At 51.0% G+C, this 20,356-nt stretch overlaps 2 protein-coding genes across 2 annotated transcripts; one reads left to right on the top strand and one right to left on the bottom strand.

Moving 5' to 3' along the window:
* Nucleotides 1-329: 329 nt before the first annotated feature.
* On the bottom strand, nucleotides 330-8,122 carry uba7 (ubiquitin-like modifier activating enzyme 7). Its single transcript, XM_047025098.1, has 16 exons — nucleotides 7,731-8,122; nucleotides 7,458-7,626; nucleotides 7,192-7,326; nucleotides 6,980-7,086; nucleotides 6,787-6,877; nucleotides 6,557-6,689; nucleotides 6,258-6,355; nucleotides 5,750-5,899; nucleotides 5,394-5,558; nucleotides 5,160-5,261; nucleotides 4,975-5,055; nucleotides 4,372-4,527; nucleotides 3,439-3,604; nucleotides 2,782-2,978; nucleotides 2,160-2,224; nucleotides 330-623 (listed from the first exon to the last, which is right to left on the bottom strand). Exons 1-16 carry the CDS (start codon nucleotides 7,775-7,777, stop codon nucleotides 374-376), a joined length of 2,112 nt encoding a protein of 703 aa, XP_046881054.1. The 5' UTR covers nucleotides 7,778-8,122; the 3' UTR covers nucleotides 330-373.
* A 1,106-nt stretch (nucleotides 8,123-9,228) lies between these two features.
* On the top strand, nucleotides 9,229-20,000 carry mst1ra (macrophage stimulating 1 receptor a). Its single transcript, XM_047025088.1, has 21 exons — nucleotides 9,229-9,436; nucleotides 10,269-11,551; nucleotides 13,234-13,410; nucleotides 13,847-13,975; nucleotides 14,436-14,606; nucleotides 14,767-14,912; nucleotides 15,116-15,245; nucleotides 15,331-15,467; nucleotides 15,557-15,736; nucleotides 15,829-15,925; nucleotides 16,076-16,294; nucleotides 16,432-16,578; nucleotides 16,683-16,839; nucleotides 16,963-17,052; nucleotides 17,142-17,348; nucleotides 17,498-17,575; nucleotides 17,658-17,839; nucleotides 17,964-18,073; nucleotides 18,191-18,356; nucleotides 18,444-18,580; nucleotides 18,771-20,000. The coding sequence occupies exons 2-21, from the start codon at nucleotides 10,352-10,354 to the stop codon at nucleotides 18,994-18,996; spliced, it is 4,086 nt and encodes a 1,361-aa protein (XP_046881044.1). The 5' UTR covers nucleotides 9,229-9,436; nucleotides 10,269-10,351; the 3' UTR covers nucleotides 18,997-20,000.
* The last annotated feature ends 356 nt before the right edge of the window (nucleotides 20,001-20,356 follow it).

Genomic DNA, 20,356 nt, shown 5'->3' with positions numbered 1-20,356 from the left:
GTAGGAGTGTGAAAAAAACACGACTAGAACTCTCCCAGGGGACTTAGAACAAAAATGCCGTGCATTTCTGACAGTCGGACGCCCCCTCCCTCCCCCCCAGTAAGGCTTTAACAGGATACGACTGGAATGAAATCAGTCTTGGTCAGAGGAATTTCTATTGACCCATTTCTTGCAGGGGGAAAGGGTCTGTGTGAATGGACTAGACAGAGCCAGTTGTCAGAGCAGGGTCAGACGGGGGGGGGGGGGGGGGGGGGGGGGGGGTGGTGTTTGGGCTGGGGCTAATCCCTCGGAGCTCCCTCAGGTGGGACAGAAGCACGTTACGTCAGACAGATCAGACCCAACAGATCTCTTCCAGAAGGCACAGCATCGGGAGCTACATCGGCAGCGCCCCCGTGTGTCGACCGCGTTGTAGGCGCCGCGTCCTTACCTGTCCTCGCGGGAAGCAGTGCAGCAGCTGGCGGATGTCGTCGTTGTAGAGGGTCTCCCAGCGGAGTCGGGCCCAGCTCACACAGTCCTCCCAGCAGGCCGGACGCCGGGGCCCCACGCTGGCCCACACGCCCTCCAGCACCTCCAGGGCCTCCACATCCCCCAGGCCCAGGGTCCTCTCCAGGAAGCCGGCATCTCTGCAACCCAGGGAGCGGCAGGGCCGGCGGTTAGATAAGGAGCAGCTAATGCCCCCCCCCCCCCCCACTGTGTAATCCTGCTCAAGTGGAGGGAGACTCGGTAGAATGTAGGAGAACAATGAGGGATGACGCAAGATGGGTGGGCACGGATGAGTTTGTGGATTCGAGGCTGATTGAACCATCTCAAGGTCTCATGACGGGACCAAACACACTACCTCTCGCCTCCTCAAGGCCCCCCCCCCCCACCCCCCACCCCCCCCCCCCCCCCCCCCCCGACCCCGGGATCAACTTCCATTGTTCTGCCAAGGCTTGTCGGAAATTCCGACCCTAATTGTGAAAACAAAAACAAAACCGCGGTGAAAGTAGCCAACACCTGAACATGCCAAACTGAAAGACGCACTCATAGACTGCCCAATCTCTGTATCTGTCTCAGAAACAAAGTCAAAGGCAGAGCCGAGAGCATTTGCCTCTCATATATATTATTAAATCGGTAAATTACTTAGGTCGTGAGGGGCAGGTGGTCAGACGTCCCTATCTGAAAGCGGTCACGTGACCTTGCGGCTGAGAGGAGAGACAGGAAGTGCTCGGTGTTGTGGTTCTGGTGGTGTTCGGAGCTATGACCCAGGTTCCCCTGTAAACACTCCAGCCAGCTCTCTCTAAACAGCCCGCTCTGCCGTGGTCAGACTTCTAAACCAGCACCTAACATCCTGCAGCCGTCTCACTTACAGGGGTCTAAACAGGAAGTGAGAATGCATTTTGTTTCCCAGCGTACATATGGTTGTGTAGAGGGGCTTGTTTATGGGGAAGGTTTATTCCTCCTCTTCATGGTTACTGACTCAGACGCTATAATCATTGTCTTCCTATGCTCGCATGCATAGCTTGCTTCAGGACACAAAAAAGTTCCTACAGAAGTGGGTAAAACTGCTGAGTCTGCTTCGTACACTCTCTGCTCTAGGGCGTCCTTCCCCTCTTCACGAGCAAATGGGCTCCTCCGCCATTTAGAGGGGCTTCCATTAACCCTGCCGCAGATAACCGGAGCCCGTGGAAGACCTTCTGACAGCTCCGGATTAGGACGGCTTTGAGGACCTGAGTTCAGATACACTGTCATGCTCGAGTCGCCCCAGAGAGAGGCTCAAGAATACAGTCATAACAGAGCAGCTGTTGAGGCTGACCACCACTGTAAAGTCATTAGGGGGTCCATTTGGTGGACTGCTTGTAAGGCATGGTCTTCGAGGCCGACATGAGAGAGACGCCACCCCCACCCCCCCCCCCACCCCCCACAGAGGCCTTTTACCCAGCAGGCCCTTTTTACCCACAATGCACCACAGCCTGGCTCCACCGTACAACACTGTGGCTCCGATTGCACTCATTTGACCTCGTTGTGGTTGGTTGACAACAGAGGTATATGGGCTTTACGTTTGTCGGTGTGTTTCTCTGTGTGTGGGTGCAGTGGTCAACGATATTAGAACAAGTGAGTGTGCCGATCATTATTGCCACGACTTTAAGTGTCACCCATGTCGTGTAGGAATTGCTTACTTCAGGTACTGGTTCACGTTTTCAGCCGGTTGCTTGAAGAGCCCTTCAAACTGGTCTCGAGCCCACTGCAATAAACAAGATATGAATTGATCAGTTAGTTTCACTAGCAAAACCAGCCCTCCGTCTTTGCTCGCGCTCAAAAGCTTATTCACTCTGGGCCAAGTGGAGTTCACGCGAGTAAAGGGCTTTCTGCCTTAAACAAGTTGCATGTGTGTCAGGGGGGGGAGGGGGATTAAGAGATGGGTAAAGCCCTATGTGGTTGCGCTAACATTCAGCCAACGTTGGAACAGGGCGACAGAGGGTTGGCGGTGGTGTAATCCCTGTGGGTCGCCCTGCCAAGGCCTTGCCCGTCCGTTTAACAGCTGTGTGTCAAACCCTCCCAAAAGCAGTACGAGTCATGCCATGCACCGGGGCGTAGCCAGCCCACAGGATGCAGAGCACACACACAAACACATCTCCGAAAAGGACATAAGACGTCGATTTCTACATCTGAGCAGTCTGCTTCTCTCCATTTCCCATTTCCCAGGCTCAAACCCGACCCGACATACATCCGAGGTCACACGCAAAACAACCTTCCTCCGGAATCTCCTATGGATCCCTAGAGCGGAGCATGGGGCCTGACCTGCAGCGTGTGCTCTATGCGGTGAGGGAAGTTCTTGAGGGTGCAGAGAGGGATGGCCTTCACGTTGTTCGACCCGGCCGGGCCGTAGGACTGGGTGAGGTGGGGCACCACCACCAGAGTGTGGCCCTTACTCCCCAGGGTTCCCCCCTCCAGCATGGGCCTCTGGTGCTGCACACAGCGCCCGTCCAGATACACTCCTGCACAACAGACGGACACACAGCTTAGCTTAGCATCTAGCCCCTGGGCGTTGTTTGGTGCGAAATTGCTGTCGCTATCCGGTGTTACATGCGTCATGGTCCACAGAGTGAACCCTGAGGATTTCACGTCTCCCGTCAGCCAGTGACTGTCTACAGTATCGGCGACACGATGACATCGAGAGGTCGCCCTGGAGAAGCAGCCCAGCGGGCACTGCCGCTCATGGACTGCTGCCGCCCAAGAGGACGATGACGAGTTCGCTTACGATGGCGACCACCAAAGGTAGCGCGCGAGTCTCCGTCGTGTCTAGCGCCCGCACTATTTACCATTTGTTTATAGATACTGGTGCTAAAAAGAGCCACGACACCAACGGTTTCACAGCCTCACACCATTGCAGATAATGCTGTCTTAGTGTGCCTGGCAGATATTTGGGATTTTGAGGACACGGTGCTGAGTACTGACGGGCTTCCACGTTGTCCAGAGCGGCCGCCACGCCGTCCAGGCCTGTGAAGAAGTGGCGTCCGTAGACCCGCTCGCTGTCCGGGTCCACGCGGTTCTGATGGGCCTCGATGTTCATGCGGGGGTTCATCTCTCTGACCGCCTCGGCAGCCGCCTCCGATTTCTGTCTCTGTGGGAGACAGGAGGAGGAGGGGGAGGAGGAGGAGGAGGAGGAAGAGGAGGAGGAGGGGGAGGACGAGGAGGAGGACGAGGAGGAGGACGAGGAAGAGGAGGAGGAGGGGGAGGGGGAGGACGAGGAGGAGGAGGAGGAGGAGGAGGGGGAGGAGGACGAGGAGGACGAGGAGGAGGAGGAGGAGGAGGAGGAGGAGGAGGAGGAGGAGGAGGAGGAGGAGGAGGAGGAGGGTGAGCCGACTGTCGAAGGAGATCAACACATCTGGAACTTGCAATGAAAGGATTCAGCTGAAGTTAAACTTGCGGACAAGAGTCAAATTCTCAGTTCCTGTGTACATATGCAGCCAACTCACTCCATACTGTACATTCGTTTTTGGCTTACTGCCAGTTGGTTATACAACCATATAAAGGGCAAAATGTTCCCTGAAAACATAAAACCTTTTCTTTTTTTTTACTGCTTTCTCAATACCCAGATTTAGAGCAACCTAGGACTGTTATGGTCGTGTCACAATGTCATCCGTTTTTTACACTTATGGGTATTTCCTATTATGGGAAATTCTGTTACGATATCATTTATCATAGAAGTCTTGCAATGTGATTTGGCCATGCCATTGTATTTCATATGGCATCGAACTTAACAATGGCCTTTGACCTTTCCAGTTGAGTCAGAGGGGGTCAGCTAGTTTCTCTCCAGAGCATAGGACATCTCACTGATGAATGAGTTGTCATGAGCACATCTGACTTGAGATTCGAATGACAGCTTACCCCGATGTCTCGAGGCCTGAACAGGAACTGTCGGTTCAGGTTGGACCTTTCGATGGAGTCCATGTCAGTCACGGTGATGTGTCCTCCCTCTCCAGCACCAAGGCCTATCAGAGCAAAGTTCTTGAGAAGTTCACACCCAATGGCGCCAGCTCCAACCTGGACAAAAAAAAAACATATTTTTTGTAAATATTGTTGTAAATATTACATACACAATATTCCAAAATAGAGTCCTGTTTGTTTGGTAGATAAATCCAGATTGTCATTTAAAACACTACACTCTACGATGTGGACGCTAAATTGGAAACACAACACAAACTCACACACAGACACACACACACATCACAAACACCCACACACACAGACTTAACAAAACAAACAGCAGAAAGCAGAACATTGGCAGAGGAAACACAGCTAGGGTTTGGCAGTGCTGACTGCTCCCTGCGCCCCCTGAACAAACCAGCAACAGGAAATACCACCTGAATCACGGCCGTATCCTGCGTGTGTCACTTGAAACACGAGCAGGGATCAAAACGAGGGACAGCGGCTCGTTTGGGGGCGTGCGAACGGCTCCCCCTGCTGGAACGAGAATAGACGTGCACCTACCAGGAAATACTTCTGTTTCTCCAGCCTCTCCTGGAAAGCTGATCCGAATACAGCGATCTGGCCATCGTATCTGCTGCCTCTCTGCAAGGGAGCCAGACAAGCCGTTAGCCAAAGCACATGGAATGCAGAGTTAAAGAGGACGGCGTCAGAGTTTTCCCTATTCTATCTTGAATGTCAAACTGTACAGGTGAACAGGAGCTTTCGGTCAACTGGTGGTCGTCGGCGAGGCACTCCAGGGCATCGAAGTACAGCCACTGCTGAAGAGGGGTGAACTTCCCACTGCAAGCCTGGGCACAAGTCAACACGAAACACGTGAACGTCGAAACGTCGCGACGGGGAACGCATCAGCACACACGTGAAGCCACAGCGGGACGAGACGGGGACGTGTTCCCGTCTGGCTGTGAATGTTCCCCCCTCACCTTCAGGACCTCCTGCGCGGCCACGCCTCCTATGAAGGCGTCGACCGGGGCCAGGTCGCCGCTGGCTGTGAAGGACAGACCTCGGACCACGGCCTCGTCCAGGTGCTCCAGCTGAGCCACCTTGTTCAGCTCGAGCACCCCGGCCAGCAAGCGCTCGGCATCCGACTGGAGGGAGGAACCAGAGGGGGAAGGTCACGTGGCTGAGAGAAGTCCCAGACCCAACCCCCGATTCGGAAGAAATCTCTTTCGATCGTGTTTAAAACAGCTCCGAGGAACACAATCCTAATGGGACCGGACTGGTTCCTGTTATTAGGTTCTCTCACTGTTTATGTTCTTGTGCTAGAGCCGGTACTGACCTGGGACCTGGGCTTAGGCAGTCTTCCCTGTGTCTTAACAAAGTCATGCAGGGCTTGAAAGGCCAGGTGTAGAGTCTGATGCCTATCAACCTTCCCATAATCTGTCATCACCAGCAACTTAGGGTCCAACAAGGCTTCATCCATAGATTTCTGTAGCACATGGTAGACGTAGAATTAAGCACATTCTCACTGTATGTTGTATTGCTTACCAATGGGATCAATATGTATGTACAGTTTACATAAACAGTTTAGGGGACAGCTTAGGGAGTCAGGTGACTGAGCGGTTAGGGATTCGGGCTAGTAATCAGAAGGTGACAATTCCCGGCTGTGCCAAATGACGTGTGTCCTTGGGCAAGGCACTTCACCCTACTTGCCTCGGGGGAATGTCCCTGTACATATTGTAAGTCGCTCTGGATAAAAGCGTCTGCTATATGACTCAATGTAAATGTTTATACAGTATGTGTATACATATGTATGATGTTTCTGAAAACACGAGACTAATACTTACAAATCGCAGCGTCTGGGGCTTTTTGACCTCAGTGGCGACGCCACCCTTCTCGTACTCAGAAAGGCCTGAGGTGTCACCGATACTGAAGGAGTACGGGCCTGACGTGGCAGAAACAAGGACCACATTCATCCTCCAGCACATCAACACACGCAACTCCATGCCCTGTGTGTGCACTTAAGTGTCTGCTATGACGTGTGTACATGTCATTAGAATTGTCACTATGTGACAATTCACGATGCGTGTACTACACGCATAGGAGTCAGGTGGTCTGCTAAATGACTAAATGGAAATGTACTAACTGAGGACTGTGATGTCCACCGCCCCGTAGCTGTTGAGTTCTGTCATGCCACGGATCTCGGAGAAGGACACACTGCAGTCGTCTTCAAAGCCATGACACTGGTCAACGGAGCAAGTCACTATTCCGGGATTTCCCTGAAACGACATCGGTGTGAACGGAACGTCGCGTGTCGGTTTCTGTTGCGCTCTGGGATGACGATCGAGGGTTCTGAGCACAAGTGAAAGCTTGTACCTTAGAGATATGGTCGATCATAGCTGATGCCGGAGTCTCCCCGTTGATGTCCAAGACCTCAAACTCCTCCCCAAAGTCACAGAATAACTGACTGCAGTCAAAGCAAGGGACAAAAGCAAGAGAAGCTGTAAAAGACCACGCGTGAGATCGATATGACAAGAGGTTATTCAACTTAGGAGAGGGCAAAGCCTACCCAGAAAGCCCTTTGGTGTCCGCCACGATGAACTTGATTCCATTAGAATGGCAGTGCATGGAGAAACGCCGCTGCTCCTCCAATGAGGAGTCAGTTAGCACCACCACCTGATAGAAGCAAAGAGGCATTCTTAACATGTCTTAAGCTAACCGTTGCTACTCCGACTTAAAGGTCACACAAGGCTACCACCTCTGCGGTACAGAGGAGCTCACCTGGAACTTGAGCAGCAGGTTTTGGTCCAGTGGGGCAGTGTGGGCAGTCACGTGAACATGAGGGTTCAGGGCAGATAGCTCAGGTAGGGAGCTCAAAGCACGATTCTGACCCAGGTGTCTCTCGCAAAGGAAAAACTTGGAGGAATATTATAGGGGGTTAAATGAAATCTGACAACATAGGGTTTTACAGCAGTTTTTTGCCATAAAACTAACATTTCAACCAATAATTAATCATACAGATTTTTCTCCCATTGCCATAAAGTTACCTGAGTGGACAGGTCTTTCCACTCGGCCAGACCTTCATCCTGGACAGTAACCGACTTCACTCCGGACAAGATTACATTCTTGGCTATCTCGACCCCGACACCGCGCATTCCAGCAATCAGAACGGAGGCTGTCCCCATACGACGCATCGCATCATGGCCCAGTACATACCTGCAGAGACAACACTAAATTAGCATCACATATAGCCTATATAGCATAGGCTATATGTGAATGCTATCATTTAATGAATTCGCCTTACAGACAAGTTTACTTACAGTTGGCGAGAGTATAAGCCCTCGTCGATTTCATTTTTCTCAGACATGGTTTAAAAGTAAAATATTACCTTTGAGTTTCAAAAGTAATAAAAGTGTCGAATATTTTTTTTACTACTCTGCTTCCTTTAATTGTCAAAACCTGGAAGACGTGTATGTCGCGAGTGAATGACTAACAAATGCTCTTTGCTCACTTGTAGCCTACTTCTACGCCTTTCACTTTCGGTTAGGTCATAACGAAACTAGTTGTATTACATTTTACTATTACTATTTTTAAGCAATTGTAGGCTTTTGTTTCACCCCTGGCACTGAAACGTATAATATGCACAGGTATATTTACACCATATGACTGCATTGTCAACAGCACCACTGGCTCATACTGTCTCCGTTGACTCAGCAAGGTGGGCGTTTAGTTGCTATGGACAAACACTAGAGTGCGCTGCGTGCCATTACAATGTGAGATCCAAACTGCAGGTTTTCCCATTATTAAATTACATTCAAACTATTTGAGATAGTGTACTGTTAAGTTATTGATGGGCACCTACACATACAAATAATACCCGAATAAAACTGTAAGTTTGTGGTAAATATGTCTCATTGTTGAAGCTCAAAATGCCGAGATTGGTTCAAGATTTTCCATCTTTTTTAATGACTATGATAAAGTATATTGCCAAGTTATGATTGGCAAGTCTTATAAGCAAAGTCCAATGGATGAGGCTGTACGACAAAGTAGACAACCAATAAAGAAAATCAGTGTAGCACAGACACTACGTCAGGACAGGAAATCAAAGTGTGGACTATGCCGAACTACGCCCACATCCATGACAGCCTGACGTCCTCAAGTGATAATGGAAAGTAGTCTTAATCAGCCTCCTGAACTGTCTCATCATTTAAAATGTGTCGGTCAAGCCAAGTTGGCCTTACACAGTTCTGACTCAGACCTAGTCAACCAGATTCAGAGAATGCAAACAGGCGTGTCGTTGACTGGCCGTGAGTGGGGCTTCTTCTGGGAAATATCAACCTGATAAGAACATGTGTCTAGAGAGGGATCTTGGATTCTGGTTTTTCTAAAAGATTAATTAATAACATTACCCTGACCCTGTCACCCCCCCCCCCCCCCGCCCGCCTCCTTCACTATCCCACAATGGGAGCTGACTTTCATTCAAAGTACATTCCAAGTGAAGTCTGTTTTACACGTCAGCCAGAAGTTTTCTTCGCATATTAACATTCCTCCCACACTTTACTGGAACAGCTTCAATTTCAGAACTGGCTTATATATTAAGCAGCCCACCGCAATGATTCAGTGTAACGATAATGTTTAAAAGAAGTGAACATTGAGGTTGCTAGCCAAACAAAGAAAGGAAGAATACAGGTTGCATAGAATGTTTTGTTAATGACGATAATTATTCTGTTTAAATTCAATATGGGATAAAAGCAGTGTATTTTAAAGATTGAGCAATACGAACCATGACAGGCTTGCCTTAGGCGGGGCATGAAAGGGGTGGGCCGACAGGATAGCAGTCGATGCCAAAGTCTGGGTGCTCTCTCTGTGCCCTCAGGTAAGCGCTTGTCCTAAAACAGTACGCGACATTTATCACAAGGACCCGAACAAACAGCTCTGCGTGGATTTAACAATCATATAATCTGCTGTGGATGTCAAACTGACATTTTTTTACTAATCCCCGAGGCGTAAATTCTACGAAACTCAGGTATGCTTTGATACATGGTTTCTGGGTGAAGTGAAATGTGCTAGTAAAGGTCTGCCATGCCTAACTGTTAGAAAACTAGTATGAATGTTGTGAAGAACTAACAATAGTAATTGTGTATTTAATATTCAGTCTACTCATTATGCCCTGAACAAATCTGATTTTGCGTCCTGTCATGGTTATCATGTTGTGGTGGTTCTCCAGGGAACAGGAGGATTATTGGAAGGAAGTTGGGAAAACATCCTTCCTGGCATCACTGTCCTTTCATGTATTTATAAACAACATTTAACAGATAGTTTTTCCTCATTAAGTTACTCACTTTTAAGAATGTTATACAAGTCCTACCAACTTTAGCTTTAAGCTTTGAGTTTGTTTGAGCCTGTGTCCCACAGTACATTTCCAACGTTACGTCACCATAGTGCATGTCATGTCTTGTCTATTGTCAATTATTGACCCACATAAAATCAGCTCCTTTTCCCTCAGTGTTAACACCTCCTATTTACACAGTAAATGACTCTATATTCATGCATCATGTGGTTTGATCTGATATTATGAATGCCTTCTGAACACAGCTACACAACTCCTCAACCAGGAAAAAGCAGCAGAAATAGAGTAAACAGACCCTACGTCATTACAGCCTTAGAACATTCCATCGCTCAGAGGGTTTCTCTCATTCCTCTCTTTTGGAACTAACCAAACTGTTTATATTCAGCCCGTTGACATGATTTCTTTAAAAGCGCTTTGGTTCTCAATTGAAAATAAGCCTAGTAAAGTACTCGTCGTGATGGGGATGGCCCGCCGCTAAAATCCTTTTATGTTTTCTGTCAACCCACAGAGCTCTGGTCAGTCTCCAGAATGTTCTGGAGGAGTCTGGCCTCCGCTAGGTAACAGAGCACAGAGGTGGTGTGTGGAGTGGAGATGGTCTCCTGGGCTCCCCTGCTGCTGACATGCTGCATGTGGATACAGACTCCCACAGCCTCCCAACCGTCCAGCTGTCCTAGCAGCACTCGAACGGAATTGGACTTCACCGTTAACTACCCCTTGCCCTACTTCCAGACACAGAAGCCCATACAGAACATAGAGGTGAACGCCTTTCCTCCCGAGGTTTACGTGGCATCCCAGAATGTGATCGAGGCTGTGAACCGAAGCCTGAGCGCGCTATGGCAGCTGCGGACAGGCCCGGTGGGCAGCGCCGAGTGTGACATCTGTCACCTGTGTGGGGTCGAGACTGACCCCGAAGACCCGGCAGACACAGACAATGAGGTCCTGCTGATGGACCCAGGGTATCTGCCCTATCTGTACCACTGTGGGAGCTCCCAGCATGGGGTCTGTTACTTCCTGGAACTGAACGAGGACGGTTTGCCGCCTACTCCGAACTGTCTCTTCAGGAAGCAGGCCAACTCTCCCTCCCACTGTCCTGACTGCGTGGCCAGCCCTCTGGGCACCAAAATCAACATTGTGGAACAAGCCCGAACCACCTATTTCTTTGTGGCGGCGACTCTGGACGAGCGCGTGGCTTCGAGGTACGGCCGGCCGTCCATCTCCGTCCGCCGTCCGCTGTCCACCGAGGACGGCTTCGAGACGGTCACGCAGGGCCTGAGCGTCTTGCCCGCCTACCGGGACTCGTACCGCATCGACTACGTCCACAGCTTCTCCACGCAGGACTACGTGTACTTCCTGTCGGTGCAGCGCGAGAACCCCGCGAGCCTCTCGCCGTTCCAGACGCGCCTGGGACGCCTGCCGCTGAAGGACACGGAGGCATGGATGTACCGGGAGCTGATCCTGGAGTGCGTCTTCAAGTCCAAGCGGAAGCGGAGGAAGAGGCAGAGTCAAGGGGACGTGGTGTTTAACGGGCTGCAGGCGGCCCACTTTGGGCAGGCGGGGACGACGCTGGCCGGAGAGCTGGGGGTGGATCCGAAGGACGACTTCCTGTACGGGGTGTTTGCGGTGATGGATGCGGGTGGACGGACCCACAGGAAGTCAGCCCTGTGCGCCTTCTCCATGGCCAACGTGAACTCGGCCATCGACGCCGGGGTGGAAGACTGCTGCAGCAGGGGGAAGGAGCAGCTTTCCAGAGGACTCAACCACTTCCAGCCCCCTGAGAGCTGTCCCCACGAGGTGAGAACCTCCCACACACACACTTCCGGAATAAACACAATGTCAATAAAGATACAGCATGCGTTTACATTCATGTCATGTCTTTTTTTTCTCCATTGATTCGATGGAAAGTAGTAGACCCTTTTATGGCTACGGTGAAGTATCCCCAGCTGTGTGTACCTGTACCCGTAGTAACTGGGGTGGAAGTGAGGTGAACAGAGAAACAAGGTGGGAGGGGCTGATGAGTCACAGCTGCAGGTTGCCTCTGGATCTCTGCACTGCTGTGGTACACCGTGTACAAATGAGAGCCTTGTTACCTCACAAAAAGGGTGGAAACTATTTACACTGCTGACCTTCTCACAGTGACAAGAGGTAGCTGTGAAAAAAACAAACAATGAAACTACAAAAAGAAACCCTCTAGTTAGGATTTGGACCGATGACAACTGGAGATTTGTTATCCCTCGGTGGAAAAGGAACACGATTGGGATGAGTTCCGGTGTGTTGATTCAACACAATGCCGCGCGATAGCCTCTTTCAAGGTGTGTCCTTATCGCCCTTCCAAGCGTTCCGCCTCCTCTGAGCTCAGGGGCTGCACCTGCAGAGACGGTCTGCCAACACACAGGTTATAAATCCTGCTGATAAAGAGACGGAATGCAGTAGGGGAGGGAGGAAGGGGGGGATTGTGAAACTGCTGCGCCCAGGGAGTTTTTGTGTGTTTGTGTGTGTGTGTGTGTGTTAGGTCAGCGGAGGAAGTGTAGGTGTGTGTCCCTGCGTCGGCTTCTTTGGTTTATCTGAGTGCAAGGAGACATGCATGCTACAGAGCAGCGGCAGGATACAGTAGCAGTATTCGTGTGACCTTCAAGTTTCGGTCGGAGTCAAGGTGTTTACTGTTTAATCTACAGATAAGAGTTATGGAGTTGGTCCATCCTAGTCAGACACGTGCCAATGAAATAAAATGCAAAAGGCACATAGTTCACACCTAAAAGCTGTGGTGAAAGTCATTTGTGTATTTTAGTGAAGGACAAACTAATTGTATCACAGCTGGCTAATCTGCTGTCGGTGAAAGAAGTGAAAAGAACACTTCGACTTGAAAACAGTAGATGGGCAAGTTAGAGCAGGTTTTCTAATTGCGCTTCACCAGAGTAGCCACATTCAAACTCTTTCCCCCTAAGCAACCTTGCTTCGTTTCAGTTGTTCTACTTCATACATGCTGGATATGCTGACAGATTTAGGAGCATGTTTTGGCCATGTTTGATTCCAGTGCATCTGCTTTCAGTTTTGGGTTGCGACAGTGTGTTAAGGAAGCATAACCGTGGCAACACATAATCCTGGAGGTAGAACTGACAACTGTTTTATGGCCATGTTCCTCCCAGTGGTCTACACACGGTGTGAACAGGGATCATAGCTACAGGCGCACAGGCTGACGCATTTCCTACCTAAATGGAAGATTTTTACTGCTTGTCCTCTGTCTGTCTGTGTGTGTGTGTGTGTGTGTCAGTGTAAGCACACCCCCTGGCCCTCCACGCCACCATTTTCTATTTCGCTGTACAATGTCTCTCCGATTGGATCCGTGCGCTTTCTACATGGGTCCTTTTCCGGAGGATATCCGGTGTCATATCTGCCCTCAGATAACATGGAACATGCCAGACTTCTGGTCAAACAGTCCCCTAATGCGGTGATGCTTGTCTGCTTATGCCATGCAGAGCACCGAGGACAAAACCTTGTGCGCGAGCCAACCCACCCTGGTCTCCCAGCCCTTTTACAGAGTGGACCTGTTAAACAGTCAGATGAAAGACGTGCTGCTCACCTCCATCCTGGTCACCACCCTGGAGGATCACACCCTGGCGCACGTTGGCACCGACGACGGCCGCCTGCTACAGGTAACATGGCAACAGCCGGCAGAGCGGGAGACCCATGGCGTCTGAACCACCCTGACCGTGTAGGTGACAGTTGGACAGGATGTTTTACTGGCACGTGTCTGACAGGAGTCAGGTGGCTGAGCGGTTAGGGAATCGGGCTTGTAATCTTTAGGTTGCCAGTTCGATTCCCTGCTGTGCCAAATTACGTTGTGTCCTTGGGCAAGGTACTTCACCCGACTTGCCTCGGAGGGAATGTCCCTGTACTTACTGTAAGTCGCTCTGTATAAGAGCGTCTGCTAAATGACTAAATGTAAATGTATGTTGGTCCACGAGTCCGAATTTTCTCTCGAGGTCCAAGACCCAAGGCCCAAAACTCCTGGATCTGGGGGGGGTAATGTGAGGAGTTTCATGTGTAGGCTTTTCCCACAGCTCAGCAGTGTGACTGTGGTCCCTCTAGGTCATCCTGACCCGCTCTAGCTACACTGTTTATGCCAACTACTCCCTGGGAGACGCCAAGGTGTCCAGGACCGCTGCCGTGCTCCCGGGATCTCCAGAAGTCTCCTTGCTCTTTGTGGTTGGAAACAAGGTACGTGGATCACCGTTTATGGCACGACAGCATGGAGGTTTATCTGTGCTCCTTACTCATACTGTTTCCTCTCTCTCTCTCTCTCTCTCTCTTTCTCCTCTCTGTCTCTCTCCTATCTCTGTCTCTCTGTCTCTCTGTCTCTCTGTCTCTCTGTCTCTCTGTCTCTCTGTCTCTCTGTCTCTCTGTCTCTCTGTCTGTCTCTCTCTCTCTCTCTCTCTCTCTCTCTCTCTCTCTCTCTCTCTCTCTCTCTCTCTCTCTCTCTCTCTCTCTCTTTCTCCTCTCTGTCTCTCTCCTATCTCTGTTTCTCTGTCTCTCTGTCTCTCTGTCTCTCTGTCTCTCTCTCTCTCTCTCTCTCTCTCTCTCTCTCTCTCTCTCTCTCTCTCTCTCTCCTCTCTGTCTCTCTCTCTCTTTCTCTCTCCTCTCTCTCTCTCCTCTCTCTCTCGGTTGGTCTCCCCCCCAGATGTTCAGTGTGTCCCCCACGGGGCCAGGCTGTAATCACTACCTCACCTGCTCCGGGTGTCTGAATGCTCCTGGCTTCATGGGCTGTGGCTGGTGCGCGGGATCCTGCTCCCGGCAGCAGCAGTGTGAGGGCGCGTGGAGCGACTCCTCCTGCCCGCCCCTCATCACCGAGGTATGACCCTCCCCCGCCTGCGCCCCCCTGTGAGGGGAGCCCGGAAGAAGACGTCCCCCAGACGACCCCAAACTGATCCTGCTTTATCAGGGAGGGAGAAAAACCCATCCGGGATGGCGGGCCCTCCTTTTGAATTCGATGTGGCGTGTTTTGCTTGCAGTTTTTCCCAAAGACGGCGCCCCCTGATGGTGAGACGGTGCTGACGCTGTGTGGATGGGAGTTCCAATCTCATTCCACCAGGAAGACCCACCAGGTGAGAGTGGGAGAGACCGCCTGCACCTGGCAGCCAAGGAGCACCAGTACACAGTGAGTAACATCCACTCTCACACATGCATGCATGTATTCATTGACAGTTGCAGACACACATCACTCAAAGCAGCGGGCAGGGGTGGGGATTTGAATCGATGACCTTTACCCTCAGTGGCTCTAGCACTGAGCTAAACCTATCCCCAAAGACGTTCTAGTTTAGGAGCACAGGGTCATTTAGAACTTTCCTTCAACCCCCTCAGGCTGGTGTGTAAACTTGACCGCCAGACTGGCATGCCTTCCCAGGACCTCAACATCACCGTGGAGGTCCGTGAGGCGGAGGGTCCCTTCTTCATCCAGGGCCAAGCCCACATGCATGGCTTCTCCTTTGTGGTGAGAGGGGACATCTTTGGCCGTCAGCCTTGTCGTAACGTGACTGTCGAGTGAAACATACCAATCTGCCATTGTTCCTCTCCAGGAGCCCACTATCATCGATCTAAAGCCAGACTACGGACCCCAGTTGGGGGGGACACTGGTCACAGTGTCTGGACACCACCTGAACGCTGGGAACATCCAGACGGTTATGATTGGTGGTCGAAAATGCCTGCCCAAAAGGTATTCATGGGCATAACATGCATTTCTGTATGTTCAGGCTCTGTTTGACTGGATTCAAAGTCATGACTGTGGATGTCTCTCTCGTTCAGTGTCTCGAAGGGCAGTGGGGCGATGGCCGACATTGTCTGCTTCTCCCAAGCCTCTGGAGAGGTGGGCGAGGCGCCTGTGAAGGTCCTCATCGACAAGGCTGAGGTTTCAACCAGCAAGACGTTCCACTACAAGCACAATCCCGAGATCACCGGCCTTCACCCTGCCTGCAGCTTCACAATGTAGGAGAGATCCCCTCACCACATTGACGTACGGTCTCGGCTCATAGTACCTCGTATAGTATGTGTGAACTTAATTTGATTTGACCATGCAGGGGATCCAAAATCGTTATCACGGGCCAGAATCTGACCTCAGTGAGCCAGATAGGGATCCATTACAGATCCAACTCTTTGGAGAAGCCTATTCATAGGGTGAGATTGCATACCTCAACTTCCATAACATAGAGTACACTTGGAAATACACGACACGTCTGCTGTCTCCATTGGCAGAGAAGACATTCTCTCCAGCTGACCGGCTGTGTCCATTCCCCAATCCAAACCTCTTGCTCTCTTCTGACCCAGCTGTGCCATGTCACGGGGAACGACACGCTCGTGGAGTGCCGGGCCCCTGTCTTCCCCGGGAACGCGGCGGACAAGGGGGAGATCTCCTTCGACATGGACGGGGCCAAGGGTCGTCGCAAGACACCTTTCGTGTACTATCCCGACGCCAGCGTCATAGCCTTCGAGTCGGAAGGCCACGTGCTGCGCCTGAGTCCAGGACAGGACGAAGTCTCCCTGCACGTAGGTCCACCGCCAACCCCCCCCCCCCCCCCCCACACCCCCCCCCCCCCCCCGAGACGAGACACAAACGTTAGATATTGAGGCATCGGGTGCAGCTTTTGAGGCTGTGATTAACACCCCCCCCCTCTGTGGTGCAGCACGCCAAGCTGAGCCTGGTGAAAGATTGTATGAAGATCAGTATGACCATCGGAGAGGTGGACTGTAAGGTCCAGGTTCTGGAGAACGAGCTGACCTGTAGGATTCCGAAAGACTTGGTCATCCCCAGTGAGGGTTTGGCCGTCCAGGTGAAAACTCCGCCTCACAGACCACACTTGTCCGCCATGCTCTACCCTCATGCAACCGAGTTGCTATATCCCATTGTTTACCGGTATGTATCTTTCTGTGCCAGGTGACCGTGAATGGGGTTGAGTATAACGTGGGTAGAGTGGTGTTGGTCAACCACACCATAGTGAAAGTAGGCATCGTACTGGGCATCTTGGCAGCCATAGGAGTGGGTGCTGCCATTGCGTTCATCTTCATGAAACATCTGAAGACCAAACAGAAAGGTGAGCAGGGACTTTGGCTTTCAAACAAGAGTGGACAAAGTTCCCGCCGTCATGTGTCTCTACGTGCTTCTCTTGACCAAAAGTGAGTGTCTGTTTCATGGATTTTCTTTCTGACATGTTCAGCCAAAGTTGAGACCCGTTTGTCAAGATTGTCCTCTTATAGAGGGGTGGGCTTCAACAACAACACGAGTCCTACAGGCGACTACAGACGAGGTGAGAAGGCATACACACACTGTCTCTTCAACTCTCTTTCTCTCCTTCACCTAACCTGGCTTGTCCCCTGTCTTTCCCATGCGCCGTAGACTTGTCCAGCCAGACGTCGGGTTCGGGGGGCATCTCTTTCCACGGCCTCCTCTACGCCGCCAACTATGAACCCCTGTCCGTGCCCATGATGCCCCAGGACAGGGTGTCTGTGGCCAGTATGGGCCCGGAGATCCTGGAGGAGGTTCGAGACGTGCTGATCCCATCCGAGATGCTCAACGTGCAGCACAGCCAGATCATTGGAAAAGGTGCGTCTCACCGGCTTTATCCACGACAGGATCACACTCGAATCGTCGACGCATCACTGGGGTTTTTCCATTTCCTCCTGTTCGTCATCTGCTCACTTACGTTTACCTAACGCGCATCTCCATGGACACGAACATGTGCTTTGAAACAGGCCACTTTGGGACGGTGTATCACGGCTACCTGACTGTCCACAACCAAGAGATCCACTGCGCCGTGAAGTCGCTGAACCGTAAGAGAACTCATATCAGATTGTTTGCTTGGTCGGCAAACGACTGTGTGTCATGTTAGTGTGTGTGTGTGTGCGTGGTCAGGGATCACCGACCTGGGGGAGGTGGAGCAGTTCCTCAGAGAGGGTATCCTGATGAAGGGGTTTGACCACACCAACGTGCTGTCTCTGCTGGGCATCCTGGTGCCCGAGGAGGGGCTCCCCCTGGTGGTGCTTCCCTACATGAAGCACGGGGACCTGCGGCACTTCATACGCTGTGAGAAGAGGGTGAGGCAGCCTGGAGGATCACCGCACCTTTCGACAGAGCCACACACCTGCCACCTCCTCATATCTGGTCCAAAGGACTTGGTCTGATGTGGTAACAAACTCCTTTTGGTACCTCTCTGTGCAGAACCCAACCGTGAAGGACCTGATTGGCTTCGGCCTGCAGGTTGCCAAGGGGATGGAGTACCTGGCCCAGAAGAAGTTTGTCCATCGAGATCTGGCCGCACGTAACTGCATGTGAGTCTCGCTAAACGTGTCACCAACACAGGGTCCTCAATCGTAGGATCGCCTTCTTCAGAGAAGAACCCGGGGTGTGAGCCATGTGACTTCTGTTCCTCTCTCCTCCTTCTGCAGGCTGGATGAAACCTACACCGTTAAGGTGGCCGATTTCGGGATGGCCAGGGACGTGTTCGACAAGGAGTACTACAGCGTCCAAGATCACAAGAAGGCCAAGCTGCCTGTCAAGTGGATGGCCATCGAGAGTCTGCAGACCCAGAAGTTCACCACCAAGTCCGACGTGGTGAGTAGACTGTTCCGGAACAACGAACCGTCGTTTCCAAAACGTCTTTGCTGGACACGCTGACCCGAGCTCCCTCCACTTTCCCAGTGGTCTTTCGGGGTGATGATGTGGGAGCTGCTAACCCGAGGAGCCAGCCCCTATCCTGATGTGGACCCCTACGACATCACCCACTTCCTGTTGAAGGGCCGCAGGCTGCTTCAGCCCCAGTTCTGCCCTGACGCTCTGTAAGTGCCCCGCCGTGTTTACCTTGCTGCGAAAAACGCAAGATCGACTCAAATTCAAGCATCTGTAATTGTCTGCCTTGGACAAATCAGTCTGTTCCCCAACCGACATACCTAAGAATGTAAATATCATCTTGGGAGCGCTTGGATGAGTGCGTTTCTGGTTGTCTTTTTGTCCTCGCCCCTCCCTCAGTTACTCCGTCATGATCCATTGCTGGGACCCTGAGCCGGAGTTCCGACCAAACTTCAACACCCTGGTCCAGGAGGTGCAGGAGATGCTGTCTTCCCTGGAGGGAGAGCACTACATCAACCTGATGGTCACCTACGTGAACCTAGACCAGCCCCGCCCCTACCCAGCCCTCACCAACTCCGCCGATGAGGCCGAGGCTTCAGACTCAGACGGCCAGGTCTTCACCTGAGAGACACCCAGATCCCCCCCAATCCCCCAACAACCATAATCCCCAGGATAACCAAGACTGTCCAGTCCACGGTACCCAAGACCAGGCCAGTGACAGAAGGGATACTGGATCGTGACATTGGGTCCTCGGGTAAGGGAGGGGCTTCTAAGGGTTCAGGCGACTGACTTTTCAGCTCTCCACATGCACACGTGTTGCAGCAGTCTGCTGTGAGGACCTGGAGGCTGGGACGTGGTGTTGGTCTGCACGCCACGGGACCCACGTGGAGACAGGAACACTTGGGAGAACATCTTATTAAATGTCTGAAGAAGCACAGCTGTAAATGAATGCGAACGGAAGTCCGACATGTTTGTTTATTGTAATTGTAGACTTGATACTAAATGAATTTGTGGACATTGTGGTATTGACACCATTTGACAGGGTATTTGAGTATCCATCGAGCTTGTCAGGATAGGGAACATCTAGTTCACTGATACATTGCTGTGTTAAAGAGCTGGTCCCTTGCCTATACTGACTGACAACTCAGGGAGTCTGTTTGTGAATGTTAGAAAATGTCCCCATTTTGGAGAACTGTACTCACATTCTGCACTAAAAATATATTTTGATTTCAATTTATAAAGGTTTTGCAGATAATTGTGTGGGATTTTCAAATGTGTGTCACAAGCTTTAATACTTGTTGTTCTCTGAGTCGTCCACTAGAGATCAGTACCAACCTTTACTAGTCCACTGTCCCACTGCAGTAGTCTATGCGTCATATCAGACCCCAGTGTGTCCACAATGAACTTGTTATGTGCTTACTTGAAGATATGTTACAAAGAAAATCTATCACCTGAAATGACTCCTCTGGCTTTATTTCTTATTTCTCCCCTTCAGGATGTTGAAGATGTTTCAGTTGGGATATTAGAATTTAGTATTCAAATGTGTTAGCTTCACATGCAAACATAAGTATGCCTTACTGTTAACTCATTTGGACACATGAAAAGTAATCATAAAATGTGGACACATTTACATCGTTTTTCCAGTTTATATGCTGTAACAAAGTTTTTGCCTGAAATGTAAGACTTCCTTCTGCAATCCACTTTATTTTCCTCACCCTTTATGTGTTGGAGAAGTTCGGGGAGTGCTGCGTTTTACTGCAGGTGAGGGATTTCTTCAAAGGCAGTGAGTTGAGGCTGGGCTGAGCAGAGAACCTCCCCAGGTTCACTCTGAGTGGAAGAGAAGAGATGCAACATCAAGGCTTCACCAGGGTGAACCCCTCCCGCCCCCCCCTCTCCTTTTTGAATCTGAGTTTCTGTATCTTTAATACTCATCATTCATAATTTATAATGGTAAAAACTTCCTTTTTACTATCCTTCTTTCCCTC

The sequence above is a fragment of the Hypomesus transpacificus genome, chromosome 9 (genome assembly GCF_021917145.1).
Source record: "Hypomesus transpacificus isolate Combined female chromosome 9, fHypTra1, whole genome shotgun sequence".
Lineage (NCBI taxonomy): Eukaryota > Metazoa > Chordata > Actinopteri > Osmeriformes > Osmeridae > Hypomesus > Hypomesus transpacificus.
Note: the sequence above shows the minus strand (reverse complement) of the source record. Positions and strands in the feature narration are given on the sequence as shown.